Raw genomic sequence first — 22,880 nt, 5'->3', positions numbered from 1 at the left:
CTGTGGAATGAGAGCACTGAGTCCTCCCTTTTAGTCCTGTAGGTAATGATAACTAAACCCTCATCCCCCTACACCTCCTGAGTAACTCCTAACTGGAGCAAGGCTCACAAAACCTGCATGTATCCCCATCATGTCATGAGCTGTGGCGAGCAGGGCAGCATGAGTGCTGGCTGGCTCAGGGGGCAGAGCCCTTTCTTTAATGGGACTGGAGCATCACGTGCCAATAGCATGTGCCACTCCAATAGGAGAGCACATTTTTCACATAGGATGATGGTGCCCTACCAAAAGCATGTCCAAAAAGAAACAAACTTGGCTGGATCTGAGGGAGCTCTGGCTATCATTTAGGCAGTGATTTATAGAAACCTTTTCAACAGCAACTGAAGAATAAGGTCAGTGTGGCAGAGGAAATGGGAATTGACTTGTCCCTGGTGCAGAACAAGCTCTTGGACACCTTACACAGAGCCCAGAGGGTGGGAAGGCAGCTCCCTGCCCTCCTCATACCCGGGGCACTGCAGCTCTGCCAAGCATGGCTGTGACAGCTCTTTCACCATGAGCCTGTTTTGGTAGGACCCTGGAGCAGGGACACCCAGGCCCAGAGTCCCATGTCCCTGTGGGAGGAGATGCTGTTCCCTCCTGCCCCTCTGACCCACCCCAGTGGCTTTGCACTCTCTGTTTTCATTCAGTCTCCTGGGTTTTCCGTTCTTATCCACCCAGGGGCAATGTTGCTGCTGTTTCTTTCTTGGTTTTAATCATCCTGAAGGTGGTTCTTGATTTCTAAGGATTCCCCCATCCTCTCATCACATCAGATGCGCTGTAGACCTGGCTGCAGAGCTGCCGCATCCGAGCCAGGCTCCCGGTGTCCCACATCGGCTCTGGTGCCAAGGGCAACCGGGAGCCTGGGCTTGGCTGTCCAGGAGATTCAGGGGAGCTTTGTAAAACAGGCACATGCTTCTAATTGAGGGTGCGCTCGTTTGAGATTGCAGGTGTTTAAAATCACTAATGAACATTGCAGTCACTAATCGACATTGCTGCGGGATTCCTGCCTGGATTCCCATCACTCCGCACTCACCAGGACATCCTCACGGGGTGATCTCTGCGGCGGGGGCTTTCTGGCTGCTGGGGTCAAGTCTGAGGCTCAGTGAAATCCCTGGGCTTCAGACTTGATGAGAAGAGGTTCCTGGCTGAGCGGTGCAGCGCTGCTTTGCCTCACTGATGCACTGGCATCCGTGAGCTGGATCTGCCGGCTCTGTTCCACGTGGGCTGCACCAGGAGAGGGGCATTGTGTTGCCAGCCTCTTGTTTCCTTCACAGTCAAAAGAAACTACAGTTCTGGCTGGAAAAATCCCATCCAGAGACCAAATTCCAAAACCTCATTCGCTCCTCTAAAAAAAAAATCCCTTTCCAGCTTTAAAACTAAAGGATTCGGTGAGTTGCATCACCTTAAAACCATGCAGCAGCAGAGCTGCTGTAATCTGGTGCTAGCCTGCGCTTCCTCCAGAAGAACCTGTCTGGAGAAACCTGAAATTCCTCAGTAGATCATTCCCAGGATGTGGAGCAGCCCGCAGTGGGAAGGGGCCGGGTCTCCCCTCTCGTGTCCCCCTTGTCTGAACTCTTCCTTGGCTCCACAGTTCGGCGATTCCCAGCAGCTGCGGCTGGTCCGTATCCTGCGGAGCACGGTCATGGTCCGCGTCGGGGGAGGATGGATGGCCCTGGATGAATTCCTGGTCAAGAATGATCCTTGCAGAGGTAAGGCAGCTCCTGGGGTTTACAGCACCAGTGTCTTCTCGCCCGGTAGTTTGAGGGCTTGTCTGCTGTGACTGAATGGATGGTGCCGGAGCGGGTCTGGGGTATCCAAATAACAGGAGATGGAGAAAACACATCCATGGAATGTAAAAGCAAAAAGGTTTGGTGATACTGTGACAGTATCTGCCCAGGGGTATTGGGAAGAGGAAAGGGAAGGGATGTGGTTCTTGTTTTAAGACCCCAGTGAGTGTTGCCGCACTGTGTGCTTAGGAGCAGTCAGTGTGTCCGTGTGACTCTGAGTGATGGACTGAGCTTCATAGAGGTGACCTGAAAGAATTCAGAAGGTTCAAAGCCAGGAGATGGTAAAATCCTGGTCTGAGGCACTCTGGGGAGAAGATGCTCGAGCCCAGAATGGTTGAACCCATGGTACTGAGGCAGTGGGCTGTGGCCACAGCGTACAGATGGTCCATGCTCATCCTAGTGAATAAGCAGAGATTTCTCCTGTGACCTTGAACTACTTGGTTTCTCTCTGACCTATTCCTACTACAGGTTTTCTCAGTTCATCTGTCATCCCTTTAGAGCAGTGGCATAGGGAGCTAACGTGGAAACCCTGAGCTGTACAGGACCGTGCACCCTAAATAAAGCAGCAAGAGCTGCCGATGGTACCGGGTCTTCTTCTGGTGCCTTACAAACCCTAAGGTCTCCTCCCCTTTGTCCCCTGGCAGCACGAGGACGGACCAACCTTGAACTCCGAGAGAAGTTCATCTTGCCGGAGGGGGCCTCCCAGGGAATGACGCCGTTCCGATCGCGAGGCCGAAGGTCAAAACCATCCTCCCGAGCCGCCTCCCCGACACGATCCAGTTCCAGTGCCAGCCAGAGCAACCACAGCTGTGCTTCCATGCCATCCTCTCCCGCCACCCCAGCCAGCGGAGCCAAGGTGGGTCCACGTGTGAAGCCTTCCTCTTCCCTCTCCTCTAGAAACCTTCAAACCCAGCAGCGTGAGGAGCTGCAGGAGGTGCATGGAGGAGGAAGAGGAAGGTTGGGGCCTGGGGGCTCGGTGGTTACTGTGGTTTCTAGAAGATGTTCATGGTGTCTGCAGCAGGATGGAGGGTGGGATGGTGCAGGACAGGTTCTCAGCCCAAGCTGGGCGCTCTTGGCTCTGCAGGATGGTCCCCGGCATCACTGTGCAGCTGAAGGCTCCTGGTCCCCAGGGCTGAGCTACAGCCATGGTGCTTGGCTGGCAAGCAGGAAGAAGCCATCACCCGTGGTCTCTCCGTTCCCACCACATCATCCACCCATGCATGCTGTATTTCATCATCTCTTTGGGTTTTTCCCCTTTAATTTATGTATTCCCGTTTGGTTCTCATTTCATTTTAGTGCTGTTTTCCCCCATTCCAGGTACTTCTCCATTCCTTTATTTTTTTCCCTTCCACTCATCCCCACCTCTCCCCCTTCTCCTTGGATTTTCCATTTCACAGACTCCACATCACTTCTCTCGATGTTATGACAAACCCTGGTTGATAAACAGTAAAGCGAGCACCCCTCTGAGGGGATTCGATTATTCCGACTTCCAGCTCCCAAGCGCCGAGGTAGAGTATGGTCTGCAGCCCTCAGGACAGGCCGGCGTGCTGCTCCCATGGAGAACCCCTGCTCCCCTGCCTGTTTTAATGCTTTCCTTGTGGTAGAGCAGCGCTTGTTGGCACCGCTACCGCGCGGACTGTGAGCAGTTCTCATGGGTTTCTAACTCGGATCAAATCCAACGTCACCCTTAGGATAAAGCACAGCGGTTGGTGATTCCCACTTACAGGCTTTCGAGCCACGAGAGGCACACTGATCCCCTTGTGCTGTGAAAATTCATCATTATTAATGCTTTTAAGCATTATGATTGTAGCAGGGCAATCAGAAAGCCAAAGGGTTCGGCTTCCAACAGCTGAAATGCAGCGGCCGAGTTGAGACCTGAGAACCAGCCACAGCGCATGCCCAGCGCCACGCTGCTGCGTGCTTACCCAGTGCTTGTGTTCGGCACCGTGTGGAAGCACACGTATGCTGTGCTCCCAGGAGGAGGAATTCGGTTTGAGGCTTTGGGCTCCTTCCCCTGGCCTTGTGTTTCGGGGGTGAGGAACACCGGGCTTGCTCCCAGGGATTCACCGAGCGGTGATAACTGCGCCTCGCTCCGCGGTGCTTTCACGCAGGAAAAGGAATCCTTTGAAATCATCAGTCAGGCACATCCCTGATTTCCCTACATTGCCTGCTTGCTGCCTGTTGTAAACTAGGATCCAGGATGAGAATTGGAGTCTCTGGTGATGATAATGGTATCGGTGAAATCACGTGTTAATGGGTTTTAATCCGCAGGGAGCTCACTGCAGCTGCCCCTCTCCCACCACCTGCTGCAGCTCCAGTTTCATGGCATTTCAAGGTTTCCAGGTTGCCCAGAAATCACAGGGGATGAAGGGGAAGCTCTCCAGCTGTGCTTTAAGCTCATTGGGAAATGCCCTCTGCTATTGGTGTACATCTATCCAGGAATGCCCCTGGGCTGGAGCAAGGTGCTGCTCCGAGCCCCGGGACACCGCAGGCAGCCGCTTCCCTGTGGCACTGCCCCAAACCTGGAGCTTTGCTTGGTGTAGAGAAACTGGAGCTGCCCTTTCCAGCCAGACCCAGGTGCCTTTGTCCTGCCGGCACCTTCCCCTTTGCTTCCTTCCGCAGCAGCGGGAGCAGAGCTGCCTGTTTGCTGCTTTCCCACCTGCGTTTGCAACATCTTAAAGGTCAGGGGAAAAAAGCACCGTTTCAGGATGTGGCCGAAGTGGATCCGCTGTGGTTTGTGTCCCTTGTCCAGTGTTGGTGCCTCACCAGAGTTGTCTGCCCTTGGGGGGTGCACAGATCTGCCCAGGGCACTGGGGCAGCATCCCTCCACCTTGCAGCATCATGCAGCATCTCTGCAATGGGATGTGTTTCTTAAGACACTGCCTTACATTTGACCTTCCCAAACACTCTTGAGCTGCTTAGGTGCTAAAACACCCATTTTTGCAAGATTTCACATTCTCTTTGTGGAGCTTTTGAGCCCAGATGATGCCGTCCTCCCCCGGGTGGATTGCAGCTTTGCTTTTGTTATTTTTCCAACAAAAAGCTGTGCCTTAGCCTGCAGCTCCAAATTTTCAGGATCCAGGCTTTTCTCCTTTGCACTAAGTACTGCTGAAACGAGAGCTCATGTTCTCCTTGACCATTAAGATGGGTGTTCATTAAGTGTTGAGTTCTTCTTGCCGAGCTGCTGCCCTCGGACGTGCCCATGGCCCAAGTGCCATCTAAGAGATGTTGTGTGTGTGCTTCCTCCCAAGGTGACCCCCTCTGCGGGCAGCAAGCTGAAGCGACCCACCTTCCACTCCAGCCGCACCTCCCTGGCTGGGGACACCAGTAACAGCTCCTCACCCATCTCCGCAGGTGCCAAAACCAGTTGGGCAGGTAAGTTGGGTGCAAAGGCTGCAGAGCTCCTGCTGCTGCTGTTCCTATGTGGTTGCTAGGATTGTCAGAGAAGATATTTCACGTTTAGGGAGCCAGCAGTGAGCTGGGGAGGCTGATGCCCACCACTGTGTCCCTGCCTGGGAGAGGAGCTCATAGGATCCTAGAATCCCAGGTCGGAAGGGACCTCAAGGATCATCTGGTCCAACCTTTCTAGGCGCAGCATGACCTAGACTACATTTCCAGCACCCTGCCCAGTGTTGGGATGTCACCATGCCCATGGGATTATTCCAGAGGCTGGTTGTTCTCAAGGGGAAAAGTTTTCCTCTTGTGTCCAACCAGAATCTCCCCAGTAACTTGTCCATCTCCCTGTATCTTTCTCATGGAACCCGTTGTCAAAAGGGAGTCTCTGTCCTCTTTGTAGCCACCCTTTAAATCCTGGAACATGGTGATGGGCTCTCCCCTGAGTCTCTCTTCTCCAGGCTGAACAGACCCAGCTCTCTCAGCCTTTCCTACACGGCTTTCCAGCCCTTGGACCATCTTTGTGACCCTTCTCTAGACCCTCTCCAGCCCATCGGCATCATTGTACAGCAAGGATCAAAACCAAACACATTGCACAGATGTTCTGGTGTCCTCAACATAAGAGCTGTTGGAGCAAGGCCAGAGGAGGCCACGAGGATGCTCAAGGGCTCTGGAGCACCTCCTGTATGAAGACAGGCTGAGAAAGTTGGGGCTGTTCAGCCTGGAGAAGAGAAGCTGCATGGAGACCTCAGAGCAGATTCCAGTGTCTGAAGGGGGCTACAAGGATGCTGGGGAGGGACTCTTCATTAGGGACTGTAGGGATAGGACAAGGGATGATGGGTTCAGAAACAGGGGAAGTTCAGGTTGGAGACAAGGCAGAAGTTCTCTGCTGTGAGGGTGCTGATAAATGCTTCATCCCTGGCAGTGTTCAAGGCCAGGTTAGCTGGGGCTGGCAGCAACCTGCTCCAGCGGAAGGGGGTTGGAACTGGACGAGGTCCTTTCCAACCCAAACCGTTCCATGGTTCTGTGCTGCAGCAGTTTGACAGCTGCTCCCTTAAATCTTGGGAATGAATCAGTGCTGATGTTGAACCCGGTGTTTCAGGGGTGCTGGGTGGGATGGGGACGGGGATGGGATGGGGATGGGGACGGGGACGGGGATGGGGACAACTCCTCCTCACGGCTGTGCCCTTGCAGACCCCAAGAGGACAGCGAGCCGCCCCACCAGCCGTGCCGGGAGCCGCACCGGGAGCCGGGCCAGCAGCCGGCGCGGGAGCGACGCCTCCGACTTGGACGTGCTGGAGACGCAGTCGGCGTGCTCGGACACCTCGGAGAGCAGCGCGGCCGGCGGGCAGGGCGGATCGCGCCGCGCCGCCGCCAAGCCCTCCAAAATCCCCACCATGTCCAAGAAAAGCACCACTGCCACCCCGAAAACGCCGGGCCCCAAGAGATAATACTGTACCGCAGCCCTGCCGGGGCACAGGCAGAGAGAAAACCCGACCCGTGTCCAGTTTTTAACCCTGCTCCGTACATTGGATGTATATTTATTCTAAATGGGAGAAACTATATTGTTAAAAGTGTAAAAGAAAGTTGTGTTATGAAGCTGCCTTATTTTGGGGGGGGTGGTTTTTTTTTTGTTGGTTTTTTGTTTTTTTTTTTTCCTTTTTTTTTTGTAAGTTACTATTTTCATGTGAATATTTATGTAGATAAAAACTTGCCTCTCGGCGCTCCCTGGTGCGGGGTGGGGGGGCTGAAAACCTGAAATGTGGGAGAGAAAGAGGGGGGAGGGGAGGAGGAAAAAAAGGAAAAGAAAAAGAAAAAAAAATGGAAAAAAAAAAAAAAAAGGAAGCAAAACAAAGGTCAAGATGTGAAAGTGTAAAGAAAACCGAGCCTATAAATAGGATTTCTGCGCGGTGCAGGGTGCGAACCTGCTTTATCTTTTAGGATTGTTTCCTAAATGCATCTTTATAAACCTAACTTGCTGTCTCAGCAAGGTAAATTATATTTAAAAGCAAAGACCTGAATCCTGCAGTGTCCAAGGAACTCTCTTTTTTGTAACTCACAGATACCTCAACCGCAGACACGTGAGGTGAGGGGACGGGGGGCTTCTGTTTCCATTCTCTTTTACAGCTGAGGTGGTTTTAGCTGAAGGAAGCGGGGTTTGACCTGACACAGTTTGCACACGCGGCAGCCTCAGAACACAGTCCCGGCTGCTTCGCTTTTAAAGAGCAAAGGAGTAAATGGGGGGGGTTTGGGGAGGGGTTCAGGCTGAAGCTGCCCAGTGAAGAGCACGGGGTAGGGCTGTGGGTCTGGACCGCTCAGACACATCCCTGCGCGGTGGCGGGTCCTACACGTGAGAGGGTTCTCCTGGTTCCATGGGGCTGACCCACGGTGTTCACTGTTTTACCTGCATCTCTTTGGGGGTTGTTTTTGTTTTTCCTATTTATTATTGAACCGGTCATTCCACTTCCAACCAGGCTGAGATGGATGCGACCTCTGCTCCTAGGAGAAATCTGGACTTACACGCACAGTTGCTTGTCCTTGAAACGAGTCTCACCAGCACACTTGCTATGAGCCCTGTCTCGCTTTTGTATGCTCCTTTTTCTTTGTAATCGAATCCAACTGACCAAGTGACCAGGAGACGGGCCGGGGCAGGGGCTCTCCGAGCTCCTCTATTTATTAACCACTGTTCCTCTCCGGCTCCGACCGTGTTGCTGTGTGATTCTCTCAATTGGTTTAAATTGAGGCAAAACTGAAGCTCTACCAATGAATTGTTTAAAAACCAGACACATTTTTGTATTAAAATTTGCTTGCGGTAATAAACGATCTTGCCTCCTACTTTATTCCACAGTGTTGGATTTGTGAGTGTGAGAGCTGGAGCTGCTCATCCCTTGCAGGGACGCGATGGCTGAGCCCACTGTGGGGGCCTGCACAAGGGTTTCCTTGCAGGACAGAGCCAGGAAGCCCAAAATTCAAAGGGCCAGGTGGGTGAGTGCTTGCTGGTGTGGGTGCACACTGGGGATGGAGGGTGCTTGTTGGAGTGGGTGTTTGCCAATGAGAGTGTCTGGCGAGGTGCGTGTGTGGTGTGGTGGGAGCTTGGTGAGGTCGGTGTCTCTGGAAGTGGGTGCGCAAGGGTCAGGACCTGTTTTGGGATGGGTGCTGCTGAAGTGGGTGTCTGAAGATGGATGCAGTGGTTGGGTGCCCATGGGCTTGTGTGCCTGTGAGTTTGAGTATCCATAGGGGTGAATGACCATGGTTTGAGTGTCAGTGATGGTGGATGCCCATGGGTGCCTATGAGGGTGGGCATCTGTTGGTATCGGTGCTCATATGTATGGGTGCTCATGGGTTTGATTGCCCATGGAGCTGAGCATCCATGTGGAACAATGCCAATGGTTTGTGTGTCAGTGAGAGTGGCTGCCCATGGGTCTGGGTGCCCACTAGGGTAAGCATCCATATAGGGATGGGTGCCCATGGAAACAAGCATCCACAGGGGTGAGTGCCCATGGGTTTGGGTGCCCACAGGGGTGAGCATCCTTAGGAATGGGTGCCCATGAGTTTGGATGCCCACGGAGGCAAGCATCACTAGGGACATGTGCTGTTTGTTCTGGGTGCCCACAGGGGTGAGCATCCTTAGGGATGGGTGCCCATGAGTTTGGGTGCCCACAGAGGCAAGCATCGCTAGGGATATGTGCTGTTTGCTCTGGGTGCCCACAGGGGTGAGCATCCTTAGGGGTGGGTGCCCATGCGTTTGGGTGCCCACAGGGATGAGCATCCTTAGGAATGGGTGCCCAGGAGTTTGGGTGCCCACGGAGGTGAGCATCGCTAGGGGTATGTGCTGTTTGCTCTGGGTGCCCACAGGGGTGAGCATCCTTAGGGGTGGGTGCCCATGCGTTTGGGTGCCCACAGGGATAAGCATCCTTAGGAATGGGTGCCCATGAGTTTGGGTGCCCACAGGGGTGAGCATCGCTAGGGGTATGTGCTGTTTGCTCTGGGTGCCCACAGGGGTGAGCATCCTTAGGGATGGGTGCCCATGGGTTTGGTTGGGTGCCCGTGGGTTTGGGTGCCTCTGAGTTTGAGCATCCTCAGGGGTGGCTGCCCACGGGTTCCGTGCCCAGCGCAGCTCCCCGGGGCCTCGGGCGGGGAGGGCCGGGGCGTCCCGGAGCCGGGTCCGGGGCGGTGCCGCCGGAGGGACCGTCCCTTTCCCTCGCCCCGCCGGGGCGGGCCGGGACCGTGCCCGTGCCCGGGGCAGCACCGCACCGGGTTGGGGGGGGTGGGGGGGGCCGGCCCGGTGGCGCGATGGGGCCGGGGCTCGGGGCGGCGGGCAGGGGTCCGGTGCGGGCGCTGTGGCTGCTCTGCGCCGTGGCCGCGCTCTGCCAGCTGGGCAGCGGCAGCGTCCTCCGCCGCCGGCTCCACGCCGCCGGTTTCCTGCAGCGGCGGCTGAGCGGCGGCGAGCGGCGGGACGTGCAGCGGGAGATCCTGGCCGTGCTGGGGCTGCCGGGCCGGCCCCGGCCGAGGAACCCCCCCTCTGCCCGCGGCCCCGCCGCCGCCGCGCCGCTCTTCATGCTCGACCTGTACCACGCCGTGGCCGGCGAGGAGGAGGCGGAGGAGGAGGAGGAGGAGGCGGCGGTGTCGCGGCCGGTGCTCACCGGGCTCAGCACCCAGAGCCCCCCGCCCGGCAGCGTCGTCAGCCGCGCCGACACCGTCGTCAGCCTCGTCAACGTGGGTGAGCGGCTCCGGGAGCACCGGGGGGAGCCGGGGGCGGGGGGGGACAGCGGGGTGCGGGAAGGATCCAAGCGGCTTCGCTGGGGCCGGCGTGCACCGGAGGGACCGGAGCCTGCGGAGGCGCCGGGATGCTCGGGGAGGACCGGGGCGCACGGACGGAGCCGGTGGGGGGACCAGGGCAGATCAGAGCCCGCGGACAGGACCGGAGCCTGCCGGGGGCACCTGAGGGACCGGGCAGGGCCCCGGGTGGAGGCACCGGAAAGTACAGGGAGGTACCGGGAGCAGCGCACAGCGGGACGGGGCGCACGGGGCGGCGGCGGCACCGTCGGGGCTGAGCACGGCACGGAGCTCTCCAGCCCGGGCTGAGCCGAGCCCGACCCAGACCCCGCGGAGCAAACCTCGGCCTCCGGCTGCGGGAGGGGACCGAGGCTGGCGACCCGACGGCTCCGAGCATCCCCCGCTGTGGCGGTGCCTCCCAGGGCATCCCCGTTCAGCAACGGGGCTTTTGCATGGAGCTGAGCTTAATAACGCGCTGTGAGGGGCGCGGTGGGCGCGGGGTGCACCCCGGGGTGCTGGGAGAGGGCACCACGGTCCCTGGCCCCATCTCAGTGGGCTCACATGAACCGGTTGCAGGCACGCAGGTGGGACAGCAGCAGCATGAAGTCAGTTACCCGCGGTGGGACATTGAAGCAGGGCTCAAAGTAATATTCTTAAGGATGCTGATTATTGCTGGAACCTCATCCAGCTGGATAGTGGGCAACGTCAGGCTCCAGAGACCCTCCAATTTCCAACCAGCATCAGCAGGGATGTGAGTGCTGGCACATGAGGGGTCCTCTCGTAAGGGTAGGCACCTGGGTGACCCAACCCCAGCAGGATGCTCAGGCCAGGCATTTGGATACAGATCCTTTCATTGCCTCTGTTTGCTTCTTTAAGGGGTGTTTGGGTGTCCCTGAGCAGGCCAAGCATGATGAGGCTTCTGGGGAGCATCTGTGCAAAGGCTGAGGGACAAGAAGCAGGGCAGGGGGTGTCAGTAAGCACCTATGGCCAGTGTCCCGGGCTCAGGGATGCCTCCCTGAAGCAAAGTGGATTTGGCTGCTGCACCGTGGTGTGCCAAAGGGTTTGCAAGGGGAAAGTGCCTTCTCCAGCACCCCCGAGGACCACACAGGTCCCCTTTGCTCCTCAGCACCTCTCGAGGCCCCACAGGCAGTGCTCTGAGCATGGGGAGAAATCCTCCAGGAGATTCCAGGAGCTCAGCATCCCAGGGAAGCTGAGACCGAGGGAGGCAGACACCAGGGCATCAAATCCCAGCTCCCCTCAGCCTCAGGACAACACAGAAACACCAGGTTTGATGACAGCCAGGGTGGGATGCTGAGGAGGATGCTGGGGAGCAGTGGTGCTGGCACAGGGGTGCTGGCGCCGCTCCCTTTTCTGGTGCTCCTGGAGCAGCCAGGAGAGTTGGGGAACACAATTCCAGCCTTCAATTTGAATGGCTTTGATTTCTGCGGCTTTGTCAGTCCCTTCATGTTAATTAAATTAATGTCTGTGGGAGAAGGCTAGCTCTCGTTTGCATGCATAATTTGCTGCACAATTACCCTGATGGGACATGCAAATGGGGTAAGTCGCTGCTCCATTGGGCACTTGGACCTCTTTGCTCCCAGCTACCCCGCAGAGGGCTGTGTGAGCCGGGCCGGAGCACGGCTCCCAACGGCACACCTTGTTCCTGGGAAGGGGAGATGACAAACCTCCCCGGAGCACAAACAGGTCCTGGTTGGGGCAGGCAGAGCTCCCCGACTGCCTGCTGGGGGCATTCCGGGTGACAGGCACCCTCGGATGGGTTTGGTGATGGTGGAGCATACAATCTCAGCCTGGTTTGGGTTGGAAGGGACCTTAAAGCTCATCCAGTCCCAACCCCTGCCACGGGCAGGGACCCCTTCCACTAGAGCAGCTTGCTCCAAGCCCCTGTGTCCAACCTGGCCTTGAACACTGCCAGGGATGGGGCAGCCACAGCAGCCTGGCCCATCCTTCTTGATACAAAGAAAAACCCCTCCAAGCCTGACCCGTGCTATTCCTGGGTGCTGACTGGAGGCTGGGTTGTGTTTTTAGGCCTGGGTAAGGATGGGCTTTTTGATTCCTCCTTGGCTGAGCCACCAGCCGTGAGTCACGATTCCATGCAGGGTGTAATCGTGGAGCAGGGGGTTGTAATGGGAAGATGAGGAGGTGGCTCACAGCGTACCGGAGTCCCCCATCAGCACCATGATACACGTCCCCTCCTTCCCTTACCTTGCCCTTGGTGGCTGTTTGTAGGGCTGGGGGATGGAACAGGGGCTCAAGCTGCCCCACGGCCCCATGCAACTGGGCCCTGTGTCCTGCAGCTCCTGCTCTTCATCTCAGGAGTATGGAGGAAGCGCTCAGGATAACTCCTGGCTCCCTCCCTGCTTCGGAAAGCTTATTTTTTCCTGCTTGCAAGCAAAGGATAGCATCTTCCTTGCATCTTCTCTTAAACCTATTTTGGGACCCAGGGCACTTGATGTGGTTGAATATCCTGGCATTTCCTTTTAATTTAGTGTCTGAAATGATCATGGGGACCACTGGGAGCAGCCAGGACCAGTAATTACGACTGATGCGCAGTTTATAGCAACAGAGCAAGTTCACAATGAGAAAGTGCAGCTCAAAATAACCTGGGGAGCGGGATGAAGGGCAGACGGCCCCATCACCCATCACCCCACCTCTGGGAAGAGATCAGGAGTGGGCTGGGATACACCAGAGCCAGAGCTGGGCACCCCTTGCCATGGTCCCATGGCCATTTATATATGCCTCTCTTCTATTTCCCTCCCAACGGTGGGGTGGTGGGAGCCCGCAGCAGAGGCGTTGGCATTCAGCTCTGGGGAAAGACTCAGCAGCTCTTAGGGGCGAGATGGGAAATGCCACAGGAGGGGGCAAGGAGAGCGAAGAGCTTGGGCTGGGTGTTTTTAGTGCGTCTCATCCGCAATCCGGATCATCCGCCCACGGCTAATTGAGGGTTGCGGAGCCGCTGAGTCAACCACCGCCAATCGATGGCCGCTGCCCAGGCAGGACCGGCTCCGGGCTGGGGAAGGGGGGGCCCTTTCCCGCACACCCCAGCACCAGCACCGCTGAGCACCCACTTTTCCACCTGGGCAAAGGGTGCTGGGTGAGTTGGGGATGCGCCGGGTGCTGCCCCGCTGCAGGGCTGTGCTCGTGTAGATGTTTATGGTCCGGCCAGAAAACATGGTGATGTGAAACCCACTCCAACCTGCTGGTCATCACCTAGGGTGGCTGGTGGCTGTTTGTTGTTTGCTGTTTGCAGTTTGATGTTTGCTGTCTGTCTGTGCCCATCACCCTCATCTGCTGCACTAACCCCGTATCAGTGCACGAGAGGATGTTTCCCCCTTGGTCCTGCCCTTCCAAAGGCGTTCTGCACCACAAAAGGGCAGAGGAAGCAGGGATTCCTCTGAGTCTTACCCCAAATTCTAGGCAGCTTGATGCTCAGGCCAGCTCATTTGGTTCATTAAGGTGCACAGCTAACTGTGGTCTCCTTTAGTATTCCCCCTTCCTGGCCAGGTGTCCCTGAGCTTCCCACCCCTCCAGCTCCCCCATCAATGCCTTTGTCCCTGGACGCCTCCATCACATAGATGGGAATGTTTCTTATTGGTTTGTGTTGGAAGGGACCTTAAAGCTCCTCCAGCTCCAACCCCTGCCACGGGCAGGGACCCCTTCCACTAGAGCAGCTTGCTCCAAGCCCCTGTGTCCAACCTGGTCTTGAGCACTGCCAGGGATGGGGCAGCCACAGCTTCTCAGGACATAACAGAGAACTTTCCTTCTTTAGCAAAGGTTTTCACTGTTCTCTGGTGCCAAAGCCCACCCTGTTTCTGTGTTTCTGGGTCCCTGTGACCTTCTTGGCCATAATTCCCCCCTGCCTTTCCCTGGATGCAAGGCTCACCAGCATGGTGCAGTGATTTCATCTGGTTGAGTCTTGCTTGATGCCAGGGCCCAATGGGGTGACCCAAGAAATACTCAAGGGGACCCCACTCTGTACCCGGCTGTCCCTTGGATGTCCTGCTGTGGGTTAACAGGGAGGAAATGGAGGTGATGCCTCTGGTTGTGTTTTGGTGGGATCCAAGAGTTTTGCAAGAGCCACGAGGCACCAGCGGGCTCAGGAGCATCTCTAATGGCCCAGGAGCATTAAAGCACCAGCGATGGGTTGGTGGAAGAAATGGGAAAGCAGGAAAGAGCCCAAGGGGCTGCAGCAGGGCCGGGGGACTGATGTGACACCCCCCCGAGGGGTGCATGGGCTGGAGCTGGCTCCCCAGCATCCTCCTGCCCGCAGCCGGAGCCTCCCGCAGCAGGAAGCGCTCTCCACATCCTCCCAGGCTTTTTTTATCCATGACTTGTGGTGAGGCTGGAGCTGGAGGGAACGTGGGGCTTTAAACAGGGAAAAACCGAGAAGAAAAGGGAAAAAAACATGAAGAGGGAAAAATAAAAGACCTGAGGATGCATAACCAGAAACTGAGCGCTCGGTTTGGGGCGACGCGCTGCTCCCCCGCATAGAAACCAGCAGCTTTATGGTGTGCTCCGTTTGGAATGGTTTTACTGCCTGGAATGGGTTAAAACAATGCATTTTAAGCACACACTTTTCTTTCTTTGAGTTTTTGTTTTAGTTTTCAAAGGAAGCACCTGGGCAGAGCTCTGCTGCTGCTGCTGGTCCCGGGAAGAAGCTCTTCCCTGTGAGGGTGCTGAGGCGCTGGCACAGGGTGCCCAGAGAAGCTGTGGCTGCCCCATCCCTGGCAGTGTTCAAGGCCAGGTTGGACACAGGGGCTTGGAGCAAGCAAGGAAGGGGTCCCTGCCCGTGGCAGGGGTTGGAGCTGGAGGAGTTTTAAGATCCCTTCAACCCAAACCAGGCTGGGGTTCTGGGATATTTTGAGGTTTTGGATATATTTTTCACCCTTTGGAGACTTGCGAAGGGCTGCGGCCCCCAAACCACAGCACAAGGGGCGGCTTCTCTGTGCTCCCACTATAACCAAGCCTTTGTGCATTTCATTATTTTATTTTATTTTATTTCTTTTATTTCTTTTATTTCTTTTTTGTTTAATTTCATTTTTGATTTGTTAGTTCTTTTTTATTGTTTTGTTTTATTTCATTTCACATCATTCATGCATACAAAAGGAATAGGGCTGGGAGGCCGGTGGGTTTACAGCAAAATAAAGTTGGGGGATGTGTGCAGAAAGAGGGACGGGTTGCACCAAGATTGATGGAACTGGGTGATCCTTACGGTCCCTTCCAACCCAACCTATGAGGATTAAAACCCTTGGGAGGGGAGCGCTGGGCAGGTGCAGGCAGTGGGTGAAGAGCCTGGGGCCAGCGGGTTTGTCCCCATGTGGGTTGTGGGGATGCTGCAGGCTCTGACCTGCGGCACCCGGAGGTCCCATCCTGACCCCTTGGCTCCGCAGTGGAGCAGGACCGGGACATCTTCTCACCGAAGCCGTACTGGAAGGAGTTCAGGTTCGACCTGACCCAGGTGCCCGCGGGCGAGTCGGTGACAGCCGCCGAGTTCCGCATCTACAAGGCACGAGGAGTGAGCCGGCACGGCAACAGCACCCTGCACGTCAGCGTGTACGAGATCGCGGCCGAGCACTCCAACAGGTGATGGGATGGTGGGGATGGGAGCGGGAATGGGTGGGGGTAGGATGGGGGTGGGAATGAAGAGGGTGGGGATGGAGATGAGGATGGGAATGGGGATGAGGATGGGGATTGAAATGAGAATGGGAATGTGGATAAGGATAAAGAGGATGAGAATGGGGTTGAAGAGGATGGGAATGGAGATGAGGAAGGGGATTGAGATGAGAATGGGAATGCGGATAAGAACGAAGATGATGAGAATGGGGATGAAGAGGATGGGGATGAGGGTGGGAATGGAGATGAGGGTGGGGATTGAGATGAGAATGGGAATCGGGATGAGGATGGGGATTGAAATGAGAATGGGAATGTGGATAAGGATAAAGAGGATGAGAATGGGGTTGAAGAGGATGGGAATGGAGATGAGGAAGGGGATTGAGATGAGAATGGGAATGCGGATAAGAACGAAGATGATGAGAATGGGGATGAAGAGGATGGGGATGAGGGTGGGAATGGAGATGAGGGTGGGGATTGAGATGAGAATGGGAATCGGGATGAGGATGGGGATTGAAATGAGAATGGGAATGTGGATAAGGATAAAGAGGATGAGAATGGGGTTGAAGAAGATGGGAATGGAGATGAGGAAGGGGATGGAGATGAGGAAGGGGATTGAGATGAGAATGGGAATGGGGATGAGGATGGGGATTGAGATGAGAATGGGAATGTGGATAAGAACGAAAATGATGAGAATGGGGATGAAGAGGATGGGGATGAGGGTGGGAATGGAGATGAGGGTGGGGATTGAGATGAGAATGGGAATGAAGAGGATGGGGATGGAGATGGGAATGGAGATGAGGGTGGGGATTGAGATGAGAATGGGAATGTGGATAGGAATGAAGAGGATGAGAATGGGGTTGAAGAGGATGAAGATGAAGATGGGAATGGGGATGAGGATGGGGATTGAGATGAGAATGGGAATGTGGATAGGAATGAAGAGGATGGGAATGAGGATGAAAACAATGTAGACAAAGATGGGAATGGAGATGAGGATGGGGATGAGGGTGGGAATGGGAATGAAGCTGCTGGGTATGAGAATGGAAATGGAGATGAGGATGGGAAGGGGGAATAAGAATAAAGATGGTGAGGAAGGAAACGCGGATGGGGCCTTGCCCCAGCCCCAGGTTTTCCCCTTCCCATCACCATACCAGCAGCACAGAAGCTGCACCGTTCCCACACTTTCCCAGCAGGCAACACCACATCCCGGTTTAGCAGCTGGGGCTGGGAAGATGCCTTTCCAGGGTGTCACCACCATGCCAGGCAGAGCCGGAGGCGCTGGGAGCTGCCCTCCTGACCTGCTACACCGGGACCTGTACGGACACGGGCACCGGGAGCCATTGCCATGAACTGTTGTGGTGCTGGTGCCCTTTGGGTGCTGTTTACTCACCTGCTCCTGTTCCCTCCCGTTCCTGCAGGGAGTCTGACCTGTTCCTGCTGGACGCGCAGGACCTGCATGCTGGGACCGAGGGCTGGCTGGTGTTTGATGTCACGGCCGCCAGCAACCACTGGTTAGTGGATCAGAAATACAACCTGGGGCTGCGGCTCTATGTGGAGACAGACGATGGTGAGTGTGCCTGCGCACCGACAGCATGGGGGGGGGGTAGATCCCAGGACCTGGAGCCTTCCCTGCTGCCCTCCTGGTGCCACTCAGGCCGTGGTGGAGCTCATCTGGATGCAGTCAGAGATTTCCAGATGTGATGGAGAAGCCGGCACCAGGAGCAGGCAGGGCCTGATGGCAGAGCCTCCCGAAGGCTTCATGCTAATGGGGTTCCCGGTGTGGACTTTAATAACCCCATTAGCGCTTAATGAATGTCTTACCTGGAGGTATCCTCCTGTGTGTGTGCGGGAGGATTAACCCTCTTGTGACCACAGCTTCACATCTGCTCCAAAGATGCCTTTTGCAGGTGCACAGGCACACAAAGGACATCACCTCTCACAGATGATGGGGGAAATCACCCATGGGATGTAAATGCCTCATCAATCCCCTTCCCTCCAAGCTTTCCTCCCCAGTGACAAAGGGGAGAATCAATCAGTTGGGTCGCACTTGGTTTTAATCCTTGAATTGCTCTATTATGACCATTGCATGGGGAATATGAGGCTGTAACATACACCATACACCCCCTGGGCAACGGCAGCAGAGCAGGAGGGTCCAGCCTCTTGGGATGCCCAAACCGCAGCTCTCTGCTGCATATTTCCTGCATTCTTTCCTCTTTGGCATCCCTGGCAGTGTTCAAGGCCAGGTTGGACACAGGGGCTTGGAGCAAGCTGCTCTAGTGGAAGGTGTCCCTGCCCGTGGCAGGGGTTGGAGCTGGAGGAGCTTCCAGGTCCCTTCCAACCCAAACCAGGCTGTGGTTCCGAGAGCAAACCCCTGCGTGGTGCTGTCCCCACAGGGCACAGCGTGGACCCGGGCTCTGCGGGGCTGCTGGGGCGCCGGGGGCCCCGTTCCAAGCAGCCCTTCATGGTGACGTTCTTCCGCGCCAGCCCCGGCCCCGCACGCATCCCACGGGCGGCCAAAGCCCCGCGGCGACGGCAGCACAAGAAGAGCAACGACCTCCCGCACCCCAACAAGCTGCCGGGGATCTTCGGTAAGAGATCTGTGGGGACAGAAAGGGTTTTCCCTATGGAAAACACTGCCGTGACCAAGAGACCTTCTGTTAGCAGCTTGCCCCGTCATAAAGCCCGCTTTTGCCCCAGGAGAAGCAGAGGTCTGGTTTTTTAGGGTTGGGGTTGTTTGCAGTGGGTCTGGGGTTGATGCCCTCGAGGAAATGAGGTTCTGGGGGAGTTTTGGGATACCTGAACGTTGGACTTTTTGCATCGCTCCTCTTGGCTTTGAAGCTGCTCTGGGAGGGCATCACCCCAGGAGGGTGTCCCAGCCCCAGGAAGCTGCTCAGGCAGGAGGAGAATGGGAAGCCCCAGCCCTCCCAAACCCCATTTACCTTGGAAAACCCTCAAGGGTTTCCTCCACGGAGAGCAGAGCTGGGATTTCGCCCTTCCCAGGCTGAGTCCCAATGGTCCCAGTTTTGGAGCATTAAATTTCTGGCCAGTCTGAAGCTTCTTTTCCCTTTATGCAACCACAGGGGCTCCTCTTTTGTTCTTCTGGACTAGGATCATGGGGACTGCTCTATGGCACCCTTGAGTGGGGTGGCTGCAGGGGAGGGTGGGATGCAGGATGTGGGTACCAGGGGGCTGATGCTGCCTGTCCCCTTCTCCCACAGATGATGTCCATGCTGCGGATGGGCGGCAGGTCTGCCGGCGCCACGAGCTCTATGTCAGCTTCCAGGACCTCGGCTGGCTGGTACTTGTCTATGGGGAGAAGTCAACACCAAACCCCATGCTGCTGCCCATGGCCAGCGGCAGAGCGGGACAGCCCCATCCGGGAGCTGGGAAAGCAAATGGGAATCGCCACAACCCCAAACGCCACCGGTGCCCCATGGTTCAATGGGAAAATTCAAACTGAGCCCTTGCTGCTGGCACAGCCACCCGGGGAGGAGCCCATGGGGGTGGTTTGGCAGGAGGGGATGGATGAAAGGGCACAGAAAGGGTGAAGCCCATGGCTGAGAGAGTTGGGGCTGTTCAGCCTGGAGAAGTGAAGCTGCGTGAAGACCTCAGAGCAGCTTCCAGTGTCTGAAGGGGGCTATAGGGATGCTGGGGATGGGGACTCTTCACTAGGGACTGTAGTGATAGGACAAGGAGTAATGGGTTAAAACTGAACCAGGGGAAGTTTAGATTGGATCTAAGGAAGAAGTTCTTTACTGTGAGGGTGGTGAGGCACTGGAATGGGTTGCCCAGGGAAGCTGTGAATGCTCCATCCCTGGCAGTGTTCACGGCCAGGTTGGACAGAGCCTTGGGTGACCTGGTTTAGTGTGAGCCCATGGCAGGGGGTCGGAACTGGATGATCTTAAGGTCCTTTCCAACCCGAACTAGTCTATGGTTCTATGATAACCAGGGAAAACCCTTTGTATGTTGCAGGACTGGGTGATCGCTCCGCAGGGGTACTCAGCCTACTACTGCGAGGGGGAATGCGCCTTCCCCCTGGACTCCTGCATGAACGCCACCAACCATGCCATCCTGCAGTCCCTGGTCAGTGCAAGCCACTGGGGTGAACACAGAGGGAGTGGTTGGAGGCCAATGGGTCCTAATGGAGAGCTGGATTTGGGGCAGGGAATGGGGCTAGGTTGGAGCGTGCAGCTCAGCTGCACCTCCCAGTAAAGCATCTGGATGGGCTGGCGCCTGCTGTGGGCTCACCACAAGGGGCCATAAAGGCAAACATGGAGAGAGCAGCATGAGGGCACACGGGGTCAGCAGCTCTGCCCATCGACCCGAGCCCCAGGGGCCTAACAGGGGGATGCTGTAGTGCTGGTGCTCCTCCACCTCTTGGTTTTGTGACTTGACACGATCCCGCTGGGGGTTAGCAGCAGCAGGCAGGGTAAAACCAGGTGCTTTCTGCTGGGATAACAGCAACGTCCCGTTGGAGCAGGCTCTGGGATGAGCCCCGGTGCTCACAGGAGCCCCCAGTTCCTCCCCATCACCAAGGGCATCGTGTCTCCAGCATCCTCCTCACCAGCCACATGAGGGTTTCATCCCGGTCCCCAGGGAGCACCTCTGCTGCTCAGCGCCCAAACCTCGGGCTCAGCAGATTCCAAGCGGGAAGGCTTCAACGCCCCGTTTTTCCCAAACCCATCCCGCATCCCAGCCAGTGCTTTTTAATGTCTGGAATTTCCTGCCCTGTGAGTGCTGCATTTCCCAATGGCAGAGGCCACACCAGCTCCGGGGTAATTACAGGGAGCGCCGAGGCCTCGCATGAGACTTTGAAGGCGGGTTTAATCCTCGCGCTAATGAAGCTGCTGGGGCTGGGTGCGATGCTGCAGCACGGGGAGGGGGCCCCAGCACCCACCCAGCACCTCCGAACCCAACGCTCTTCCCAAACCAGAGCCGTTCGGGCAGGATGTGACTCACCTGGCACCCGGATCCAGCCCTTCTGGGAAGCACTGGGGCACAGGAGCGGTGCCAGCCCCAGCCCGTGCTGCAAATAGCAGCGTTGGGCAGGAAAATCCCGGACTTCCGAGCCGGGAGAGCGAAATGAGTCGCACATGGTGGGTGAAGGCAGGGGCCAGCAGCCTGCAGTGGATGCCTGGGATAACGGGTGTCCTGAGCCGGGCATGAAGGAGCGGTCAGAGAGGTGCAATGGGTTCAATGCGGGGCAGCGCTGAGCCCTGATGGAGAATCCCTATTGCAGCAGCAAAGCACACAGGGAAGCTTGGCACAGCCCTGATTGATTTTTAGCCATTTATTGACGTTTATTTATAGGGAGAAAAGAGCCCAGAAACGCCAGGTTCCTGCAGGGGCTGCCTGGCCCTTGCAGTGCCCCGAGCCCTGATCCAACACAAACTGCAGCGAGGGCTGCCCAAGGCTCAGGGTAAATATTTTTGCAGGAAGCTGGAAATAATCTCCCCATTCACGCAGGCTTTTCATGCAGTTAAGAGCTGGTTCGATGTTTTCCTCCTGCCCGGATCACTGAAGGGCTCCATCCATCCTTTAGGTCCACCTGATGAAGCCCGAGGCCGTGCCCAAGGCGTGCTGTGCGCCCACGAAGCTCAGCGCCACCTCTGTCCTCTACTACGACAGCAACAACAACGTCATCCTCAAGAAGCACCGGAACATGGTGGTGAAGTCGTGCGGCTGCCACTGACGGCCGCGTCCCATGGCCACCGGAGCAACGGGACACCGGGGATGTGGGATCCCATGGGCTGCATCCTAGCAACGCCCGTTCAGAATAATGAGTAATAAAAATAACCCCCTCCCACCCCTTCCTAGAAGTGGATGTAAATAATATAGAGCTCTTATTCTCTTACTGCACTTCATGGGACACATCCATATAGAGGAAAGGGAGGATTTGTGACTGGTTACGTGTGCGCTGGCTCTGGCTGATGTGTTTTCCCCTCGCTGCAGTCTCTGATGGAGGCAGCTGGGGCTCAGGGGTAATGAGGACAAGGTTGCTGTGGGATGGAGCTGGGTCTTGTCCTGTCCATCCACCTCGTCCCCTTAATGAAAACAGCAGCAGGCAGGAGCCGGCTGCCTCCCCTGCTCCTGTTTACTTCAGGTTCATAAACCTGAAGGGGGGAGAAACGAAACTCAGAATGCACCTTGAGCTACAACACTGCTATAAAATAAACACCTCGTCTGGAAAGCAAACAGGGAGTTCCCCTTGCTCTGCGTGCTCTGAGAAATGCCACAGCACAGCAGCGCTCTGTTCAGGGCGTGCGGTTTCGCAACGAAAACACACTCAGCATTGCCTAAAAGGGTCGCTGTTTGCCCACACCCAGCCCTGCCAAGCTGGTGGGATGCAGGTTTGGGGCCAGGCAGCGTCGCCCCGGATGGGAGCGTGGCTGCGCTCACCCCTGGCCGCGTCCCGGGGGCTCGCAGTGGGGCTGGGACCGCAGCTTCCCCGCGCTGTGTGCACGGTTCTCCCTTATTTGCTCTGCTTTTAAAAGGAAAGGGCCTGGCCTCGCAGCTCGGGTACCCAGGGAACCTTGTGTCACTGAACAAACATCCTGGCCTAGCCACAGGCAAAGATCCCCACAAACCCACCAGCATCAGGTCTGCCCCGTGCCGGTGCCCTGCTTCCCGAGGAAAGGTCCCACTTCTTCGGGAAGAATTGATCTGCTGACTGCGTTCCACCTGAAATCCAGCTCAGGACGTGATCCTGGCTCTGTGCAGCAAGAGAAAAGCCAGGGCTTCCAGTGATTCCCAACATGGAGCAAGGGCTCCCCCTGGTCCAGGGGTTGTTGAAGGTGACTGCAAGGATTTGGCCTTTAAATCTCAGCTTTTTGGAGACAAGGAGGGAGCAAGGGAAGGAAATGCGGGGTGGGTTTGGCTCTTTGTCAGGGATCCCATCCGGGTGCCCGGATCTCACCTTGTCCCAGTTGTAGGGCAATGCACAACCCCCGACCAGTGTGGAAAAGCAGGAAGTGAATAGAAGCAGCCTGTGGTTATCATGGAAAACAAACCTGCCCTGGGAGCAGCCGGGCTGGCAAACCTGGCAATTCCCAATAGCCCAGAAAACATCTCCCTAAACCCCAGCCACGCACCCCTCATCCTCCCCTCTGGTCTGGCATCCCCCATCCCTGCTTCCAACCCCACACATCCCTTCCTCCCCAGGAACACGCATTCCCAGAAGTACCCAGTGCCATCATTTCATGGGAAACCCCCAATCAATCACTTTCCCACTGATGGGAACTATAAAAGTACGTGGCTATT

General features: G+C 56.3%; 2 protein-coding genes across 10 annotated transcripts in view; both read left to right on the top strand.

Moving 5' to 3' along the window:
• The window catches only part of MACF1 (microtubule actin crosslinking factor 1), a 134,706-nt gene extending 127,904 nt beyond the window's left edge, over nucleotides 1-6,802 (top strand). For 7 of the 9 annotated variants that reach the window (XM_057412545.1, XM_057412551.1, XM_057412552.1 and 4 more), the window contains 5 exons: nucleotides 1,628-1,745; nucleotides 2,468-2,679; nucleotides 3,221-3,331; nucleotides 5,075-5,198; nucleotides 6,411-6,802. In XM_057412545.1, the coding sequence (XP_057268528.1) occupies nucleotides 1,628-1,745; nucleotides 2,468-2,679; nucleotides 3,221-3,331; nucleotides 5,075-5,198; nucleotides 6,411-6,667 (822 nt within the window). In that variant the 3' untranslated portion in view covers nucleotides 6,668-6,802. The remainder of the gene's footprint in view (nucleotides 1-1,627; nucleotides 1,746-2,467; nucleotides 2,680-3,220; nucleotides 3,332-5,074; nucleotides 5,199-6,410) is intronic. The other 2 variants (XM_057412554.1, XM_057412553.1) reach the window with 1 other exon arrangement.
• A 2,707-nt stretch (nucleotides 6,803-9,509) lies between these two features.
• Nucleotides 9,510-21,370, top strand: LOC130600876 (bone morphogenetic protein 8B-like). Its single transcript, XM_057412555.1, has 7 exons — nucleotides 9,510-9,936; nucleotides 15,401-15,593; nucleotides 17,039-17,187; nucleotides 18,014-18,208; nucleotides 18,839-18,918; nucleotides 19,593-19,703; nucleotides 21,163-21,370. The coding sequence occupies exons 1-7, from the start codon at nucleotides 9,510-9,512 to the stop codon at nucleotides 21,310-21,312; spliced, it is 1,305 nt and encodes a 434-aa protein (XP_057268538.1). The 3' UTR covers nucleotides 21,313-21,370.
• The last annotated feature ends 1,510 nt before the right edge of the window (nucleotides 21,371-22,880 follow it).

This window comes from Pezoporus wallicus, unplaced genomic scaffold (assembly GCF_028554395.1).
Source record: "Pezoporus wallicus isolate ANWC-B61680 ecotype Strahan unplaced genomic scaffold, APGP_CSIRO_Pwel_v1 contig_12604, whole genome shotgun sequence".
Classification (NCBI taxonomy): Eukaryota; Metazoa; Chordata; class Aves; order Psittaciformes; family Psittacidae; genus Pezoporus; species Pezoporus wallicus.
This window is presented reverse-complemented; position numbering and strand designations above follow the sequence as displayed.

Excerpts from the sequence above, each read along its gene's own strand:
- LOC130600876 (XM_057412555.1), top strand. The coding sequence starts at position 9,510 with ATGGGGCCGGGGCTCGGGGCGGCGGGCAGGGGTCCGGTGCGGGCGCTG. Across the intron at positions 17,188-18,013 it reads CTATGTGGAGACAGACGATG|GGCACAGCGTGGACCCGGGC; the intron begins GTGAGTGTGCCT and ends CTGTCCCCACAG. Across the intron at positions 18,209-18,838 it reads CAAGCTGCCGGGGATCTTCG|ATGATGTCCATGCTGCGGAT; the intron begins GTAAGAGATCTG and ends CTTCTCCCACAG.